Source organism: Bufo bufo, chromosome 3 (genome assembly GCF_905171765.1).
Source record: "Bufo bufo chromosome 3, aBufBuf1.1, whole genome shotgun sequence".
NCBI lineage: Eukaryota > Metazoa > Chordata > Amphibia > Anura > Bufonidae > Bufo > Bufo bufo.
The window spans coordinates 140,828,989-140,837,714 of NC_053391.1; the positions used below are offsets into that span (position 1 = coordinate 140,828,989).

General features: G+C 39.8%; 1 protein-coding gene across 1 annotated transcript in view; it reads right to left on the reverse strand.

Moving 5' to 3' along the window:
* Positions 1–7,719, reverse strand: part of PHEX (phosphate regulating endopeptidase homolog X-linked) — a 286,267-nt gene extending 278,548 nt beyond the window's left edge. The window contains exon 1 of the mRNA XM_040423656.1: positions 7,392–7,719. Coding sequence (XP_040279590.1) covers positions 7,392–7,515 — 124 coding nt within the window. The 5' untranslated portion in view covers positions 7,516–7,719. The remainder of the gene's footprint in view (positions 1–7,391) is intronic.
* Between the last annotated feature and the right edge of the window lie 1,007 nt (positions 7,720–8,726).

Sequence of the window (8,726 nt, forward strand, 5' to 3'; positions counted from 1 at the left end):
GAAGATCCCACCGTCGCCATCTTGATTAAAAACACCGCAAAATCCTGTGCGCGGTGACGTATGACGTCACCACGCCAGCAGGCATGATGATGACGTCATCACAGGCTGTGCGAGATTTTGCACTGGATCTTTAAGCAAGATGACAGCAGCGGGCTCTTAGCAATCAAATGGATGAGGTAAGTATGATTTTATTTATTTTTTTATTATAGACTTAAATATTGAAGTCAGAAGCCGCGATCAGCGATAATTGTGGCATCTGAGGGGTACAATGGCGTTCCCTGTCATTGCACCCACTATTTAGAAATAAATGTGCTTCATGACGAAGTAATTCATCATTAAGCAAATCTTTTTGTAGAATTTGGCGAAGCAGCCAAATCAAATTTTAGAGTCCTTTGCTCAACACTATTCAGGATGTTGCCTACCTACCCCTTTATAAAATCATGCGTGTATTTGCGCTGTTGCGTAGGCAGATGTTTTTTGTAAAATAAAAATGTGGATGATATATGCCTTTATGTGATGCTAAGCAGCTGAACTAAGAAGTGGTTGGGATATCTTGTGGGGGGGGGGTTGATTGTATTTTGATTAATTTTTGGAGAAAATGTAATTTAAAAAAGTTCTGATTTAAAAAAAAAAGTGTCATTAGTTTACCAATATGCTGAATATGTGTTAACAGCCTAACTTCAAGGAGTTAAAGTCATAGTAACTAGATAATTGTTTGCATATGCTCACAACCTCTAAAGTGGCACTGAAATAGTTACAGGGAGCTTGGCGTCATTAAGAGTTCCCACTGAAAAATACATAAACTGTAAATTATACCTCCATGACAAAAAACCTCAAACTTGTATATTATTGCTGCATATTTTCCTTAAAACGCAAGAAAAAGCACTCTCAAATGGACAATTTCCCTGAGGGTCTTAGATTAATTACGTTTTGCATAGTTTTAACCAGCGGCGGCATCGAAAGTGGAACATTGACTCTGACGGAGCAATGTAGAGGTATCTTCTATTGGAGATACCTCTTTGCATATCATTCACCGACATTGCTGCTACGTCTTCTCACTCAGCTGGTCTCCTAAAGGGGAGAATGATGCCGTAAAGTGCAACATCGAAAATGATCAATCTGTAAATTCAGCAATTACAGAAATACACATACAGATGCAGCAGACCTAGGTGCTTAGATGCGCTTTCCTTAGGACTGTAGTGAGTTCTTACACTTTACAAAAGGGACTATCACTAATACTATGCGAGGCAGCCAATATACTCGTCAGATCTGATAGGTTTCTGTAATGAATCTCATGGGAAGAGGAAGGGATGAGGTCACAGTGACCATGCGACACACACTGAGCAGCCGAGAAATAAAAGGCATTTAGCAGCGCAATGTGATTGTGGCCGGTAATGTGGTTCTGTTGTCTTCTACTGTGTGAACTTCAGCCTGGCACAGATTCTGCAGAGCAATGCAGAAAGCTCTCGTCATATGTGGTGCGTTTGATGTGATTTCTGAAGAGCACTTCCTGTCACAAAGCCCGATTATCTGCTACATTACTTCAGATAGGGTCAGTCACGCCTCAGGAGACTGAAAAAATATTTTGACAGGCATAGAATGTGCCACAATAAGGGTCATTCATCAAAGACGTCTGCATGCAAAGCAAGGCCAGAAACCTGACGCACGAGCCGCGCACTTGAGTTACCGCTACCTACCTGTCTGCTTTGTCTATAGCCTCATTTAAACTGGGCAGTGATTCAGCTCTCGTGGGCTGCTTTATTCAAAGTAGTTTATATTACATTGCAATATAATATATTTTATTAAACATTGGCTGACATGGTACAGGATACATCGTTAAGCTCATTGATGTTGCAGATAACACTGATTGTAAATGTATTTATTCTATTTCCTGAACATGATTATGGGAGCGGCCATCTTGCCTGAGCTGTTCTTAACAGCATTTAGAAAGCATTAAGGCTACTTTCACACTCGCGTTTTGTGCGGATCCGTCATGGACGGATCCGTTCAGATAGTACAACCGTCTGCATCAGTTCAGAACGGATCCGTTTGTATTATCTTTACCATAGCCGAGACGGATCCGTCTTGAATACTATTGAAAGTCAATGGAGGACGGATCCGTTTTCCATTGTTCCAGATTGTGTCAGTGAAAACTGATCCGTCCCCATTGACTTGCATTGTGTGCCAGGACGGATCCGTTTGGCTCAGTTTCATCAGACGGAAACTAAAACGCTGCAAGCAGAGTTTTGGTGTCCGTCTCCAAAGCGGAATGGAGACTGAACTGATGCATTCTGAGCGGATCCTTTTCCATTCAGAATGCATTAGAATTGAACTGATCTGTTTTGGACCGCTTGTGAGAGCCCTGAACGGATCTCACAAACGGAAAGCCAAAACGCCAGTGTGAAAGTAGACTAAGAAAAGCGCTTTTATGGCAGCCCCATGGTCCATAGACACAATGGTCAGGAGGGGACCTCATTGACTTCTATGGGAGAGTTTTCTAGGCATTTTCTGTGACCTGTGCAGAGGTCATTGTACAGGGAAGGAATAGATAAGATCTGACAATCACTTTTTGTGTATGATAAATCCTGTCTTATCTATACACAGAGGTGATATCATTACAGACAGGTTTAGAATGACAAATAAGCAGCTAACTGTTCTTAGGCTTAGTGGCCATTGCAAAAACTGCAGGTTTTATGTTTTTTGTTTAAATATAGATTTTTACTAGGAAAATTAAAAATATCATCAAAAATTATCTAAAAATATGATAAAAATAAAAACGTGATTTAAACAATAGGTCACATTCCCTTTAATGAATGACAAAAATCAGTCTTTATAGCACCCCCTATAACTTTCTCCACTGGGTCCCAATGTCCGTTTCTCTGAATCTTTGTGCTTTTTTAAGCAATTTATCAATTTATTCATTGATGTAATTCATATTAAAGAGGTTCTCTGAGACTAAGAACCTATGGGCATGTTAGAAAAAAAGAGACTCATACTGTATGTCATGAGCGCACCAGGTCCAGCTCAAGCTCCTGTCTCAGTTGCTTCCAGTCCCTGTTGAACTGGAAGCATGACATACCATTTACATGCATGTCACCGATCCTGACTTAATGGCCTCAGCAGGGTCCGCCCTACCGCTGAGCTCAGTGGCCATGGGAATGCAACACTGGAACTGGAGCATTCATGACAGGTGAGTCTTTTTTTTACTTTTACACTCAGTCTGTACCCCTGACCATGGGTTTCTGTTCTTGGAGAACCCTTTAAAGGGGTTAGTAGAGACATTTAAAAATCTCTGAGGGAAAAAAAAAGAAATGTGATATAGTAACATAACAAGTACTGCTTACCCAGAATATTTCCCGCCAATCCACCACCACTGCTCTGGTGCTTGACTACAGCGGTCATGTGTAGGAGGTTGTTATCCAGCAGATTTCTCCTCCAGGTGACCAAAATGTCCAATTAAATTCACCTAAGCAAAGTAGGTATGGGTCTACTTCAACATCATCTCAGTCAGCATGACAAGATGACCTCACAAGAACCCTGTACAATGAATATACCCTATCACCCCTGCCCCAATATACTGAAACAAGTATAATGTAGACTTATTAGTATACTTAGTATATATTAGTGGGATTGCACATGTGTATGTTACTGAGATTTTTATTTTATTTCAACAGTCATTATACAAAACTTAAAGGGGTATTTCCATTTCAAACATTACAGATTATACATCAGGATACACCATAAATGACTGATCCAGGCCTCCTTGGATGTGCCATCCAAAGGTGATCAGAACTACAGAAATAACTAAGCAGGCTGAGCTATGCTGTTTCTGTAGCTCCTATACAAGCAAATGGGAAATACTATTCTGTATTGTTATCTCCCAATATATGGAAACAATGTAGCTCGCAGTGTTGCGCTATTTCAGTAACTTCTATTCACTTGTATAGGAACTACAGAAGCAGTGTAGCACAGAATGCCCACTTGGCCCTTTCTGTAGTTCTGACCACCTCTGGATGCCACATTCAGGCGAGACAAGGTTGAAAGGGGGGTCAAGGTCTAAAATGGAAATCCCTCTTTAGGTCAAAAATATACATTACTAGTAAAAACATCAAACATGTAACACTGTCTTCCCCTTGACGCACATAAAAGTGAAATTTTTAAGCCAGAGTTTCCCAACCTCTGGCTCTACTGCTGTTGGAAAATGACAATGCCCAGTATGCCCCGAGAGTCTGCAACCTGTAGAAGGTTGTATTTTTGCACATCTGGAGAGCCACAAGCTAGGAAACATTGATGGCCAGACCCTCTTTGATACAGAGAATGTAATGTCCTCTTTCCATTGAATCATAATGTTTACACACAAAACAAATCATCAACAATCTAATAGATTATGTGTCACCCAACTTACTTACCCAACTTACTAATGCATTGCAAGAATGGATCTGTCTCTCCGGATGTCATCCGGAGAAACGGATCAGGTATATATTTTTTTCACATTTTTACCGGTCTGCGCATGCAAGGACGTATCCGGCATTGCGGTATTTTTTATGCCGGATCCGGCACTAATACATTTCAATGTATATTAATTCCGGATTCGGCATTCCGGCAACTGATCCAGAATTTTGGACTAAGAGAATACTGCAGCATGCTGCGGTATTTCCTCCGTCCAAAACGCCGTTCAGTGACTGAACTGAAGACATCCTGATGCATCCTGAACGGATTTCTCTCCATTCAGAATGCATGGGGATAAAACTGATCAGTTCTTTTCCGGTATTGAGCCCCTATGACGGAACTCAGTGCCGGAAAAGAAAAACGCTAGTGTGAAAGTACCCTATTGTAAACTAGTGCAATAAAGGAACTGACACATGGTTTAGCGATTGCGATTCTCTTCACACCTAAGCATTTGTCCATGATCAGAGCCTTTCCAGGAAGAACTTTCAAATAGACTTAGAATATGGAAGGAAAGTTTTCTGTGGAAGTTATGGTGAGATAAGAAACTTCAGTCTCCTTTTAAATCTATATATACATTTATATTCACACTGCAGCCATCATTAATGTTATGGCTGCTCCTTCAAAAAATTCTATGAATACAAATACATTATTGCCATTTATATTGTCCATTATCAAAGCTCTGCAGAATTTACTAACACCTCATATTTAGGCATGAAGAGAAATATCTTTTACTGATCGAAAAGCTTAGGCAGATTTTATAGAGAATGTTGTAAATTTTGATTGCACATCAGAGCTGGAACTTTTTTTGGAATAGATCCCATGGAAATGTTGGAGTTATTACCTCCTTTGTGCAAGAAAGACCTAGCAGAGCTGGAGAGGATTCAGAGGAGGGCAACTAAAGTAATAACTGGAATGGGGCAACTACAGTACCCTGAAAGATTATCAAAATTAGGGTTATTTACTTTAGAAAAAAGACGACTGAGGGGAGATCTAATAACTATGCATAAATATATCAGGGGTCAGTACAGAAATCTATCCCGTCATCTATTAATCCCCAGGACCGTGACTGTGACGAGGGGACATCCTCTGCGTCTGGAGGAAAGAAGGTTTGTACACAAACATAGAAGAGGATTCTTTACGGTAAGAGCAGTGAGACTATGGAACTCTCTGCCTGAGGAGGTGGTGATGGTGAGTACAATAAAGGAATTCAAGAGGGGCCTGGATGTATTTCTGGAGTGTAATAATATTACAGGCTATAGCTACTAGAGAGGGGTCGTTGATCCAGGTAGTTATTCTGATTGCCTGATTGGAGTCGGGAAGGAATTTTTTCCCATAAGATGAGGAAAATTGGTTCATCCTCATAAGGGTTTTTTGCCTTTGTCTGGATCAACTTTGCAGGATAACAGGCCGAACTGGATGGACAAATGTCTTTTTTCAGCTTTATAAACTATGGGGCACATTTAATAAGGCCAGCGTTTTAGATGCCAGTCTTAATAAAGCCCCATAGCTGGTGGAGGATCCACCGAAGTTATGAAGAGGCGCAGGCATCTCCATAACTTTGGCGCGTCCAGCGTCAGTTCTACTAAGCTAAATATTTTAGGATTCAATCATTATTGTATGGCAAATGCATGCCCAGCGATGCCAAGTAATAGATGTAAAGTGATCAGAGGGATTTTCTCATAAAGAAATCATTCTAGTAGCTGTAGAAATCTTTGCAAAGTACGACCAATACAGAAATCACATCTATATCTATCTATAGAATATGCATTTTTACATTCAGAACATATTGCAGAGGATTTCTAGGACACATACTTACACAGTTCCACCATATAGCCAGCAATAGGTGCACAAAGCCAGAATTTGGATGGCAGTCTGTTCTGGCAGTCATCATAGTCATTAGTCCGGCAGTTTCCGGCTATGCCGGATACAATGAGCTCTGGCAGGCTGTTCCTCTGCCCGAACAGCCTGCTGGAAGATTTTAGTGCTAGTGTAAAACTACCATTTGCCTCCATCGGAAAGTTGGCTGTATGCCTATACTTCGGGATACAGTATGTCGCTAATAGGCTCAGTTGGTAAAAACGTATACCATGTGGCATCCATTTTACTGTATACCCTTCTATCTAATATGCTATTCTATACAATCAGAAACGTTTTACTGATGTACATATGGACAGAGTTGTGGAGTTGAAGACATGGAGTCGTTGTTGGTAGAAATGTATAAACTCCAGCTTTAAATTTAAAAGCATTACAATGAGAAGCCTGATTTTGCCATCATTTTTATTATACATGAGCCACATATATACATTATAAAGGAATCCAAAGTTTGGCTTTCCAACTGCACCGCCCTGAATCAGGTGAATGGAGCTCCATGGATAGGTTCAGTGTATACGTCATGAAAAACGCCAAACATGGGCTTTTAATCTGATGAGAGCCTATCCGATTCCAGCATCTGAATGAAAAAGGTACTTCTTCTGGATGTTAGAAGATTATATTCCAGTGGAATTGATGCAAGCTGATGCCAAAATAGTTGTTATAGTATCCATTTACAAGATATTAAACTAAACTGTATTCCTAATCTAATCCCTAATCTACTGTAAATCTTAACCCTAGCATAATGTATTTACCTGTATATGCCATCCCATTGTGAAGCCTAAACCATAATTTCTTACCTAGATAGATCATCTATATTACCCAATCCTACAGTACATACAGTAGAAAGCATTATATATATTAATAAATATATTTTTTTTTTTTTGCAGTATATATTATACCATATCCATAGGCAGTCACTTTTCTTAATGAGGGTATATTATGCATCTATTGAATGTATATATTTATGTTATGTTTCATTCATTTATATTCATCGTATTACTTACATCCTTAACAATTTATATTCCCATGTAATTGATCATTTGACAGAAGTTGGGACAATAGTTACTTACCTAATACAAGCAGTAAAGTAAGGATTCCTGTAACGCATATGAAGATGACCAGGGCTATCTTAATTGTTCTACTTGCAGAACTTTGGTTGCCTGACTTTGATGTCCCCATGTCTTCTCCTTCCATAGACTGCTTGTGAGAGAAGAGAAATGCCTGAGGACAAGTTTCCTTCTCTCGGTAATGTTCCTCTTGAGAGTTTTCAATCACAAACCCATGTTCTGAATGAGCTTCCTGCCCTCACGTCTTCTTCATAGAGTACACATCTTGACAAGTTTTAGTCATCAGACTCTGTATCTCCTCCTTCCATAGAGGGGTGGGGGGAATAGAGCACAATAAAAAAAAAACAAGGGCTTTCCCTATCCCTCCTCTTCTGGAAAAAAAAAACTACACACAGCTCACCGGCTGGGACTTGCCAAAATGAATGGTGACTTTTCATATTCACAACACTTCTGTGGTCTGTAAAGTATGCAGCAGTGCTAGGCTCAGATATTTTACATATTGCTTCATATGGTTGGATGAAAATGAAGCTGGAAGGGAGTATGTAGCTTGTGTCAAACACAACTTTCTAGCACTGTGTTCAATGAGAGTTCACAAACTTCAGACCTAGTACGGTTAATCTTTTTCTTATCTCCAGTTGTTAAGCTTCCAGGGTCCAGCTTGCCAAAATATGACATGATCTCTCCTCACGCTACACTCCTCATAGCTTTAAAGGAACACAGGAAACTTTAGTAGAACTTTTTTTTTTCCATTACTTATGTCTTATGTCTTGGGCTACCTGCGCATAGCAAGTAGTACACACATATTTTCATTTTAATCTTGCGTGGCAGATCCACAGTACCGGCTAAGTGGACCATTCGAAAATCTCATCTATAGGGTGCGGAAATTGACCTGCCATTTAGATTTTGAAATCCTCAGCATGTCAATTTTTGCATGTGGAATTTCACAGCGGGCAAATCCACGGCAGAGTCTTTACGTAGCACATGCGGAGGATGACACGGATTCAAAGCAGAAACGCAGTGAAATTCACACCAAAATCGGACTCAAAAGCATTCATCTGTACAGGGTTTATGCACATGAACGATTTTACCTTTGTCCGAGTTCAGCAATCAGTGAAGTGACTGTCCTTCAGTGGGATTCACTTTTTTTACTGACCCATTGACTTTAATGGACAGGTCCTGTGTGAAAAACGCAAATTATGAAACTTGCTACATTTATTTCAGTCCTATTTTCAGACTATTTTAAACAGATAATTTGAGATAAATAGATAGATAGATAGATAGATGGATAGATAATCTATATATATAAAGAAGGATGTATATATATGCGTGTGTATCTAT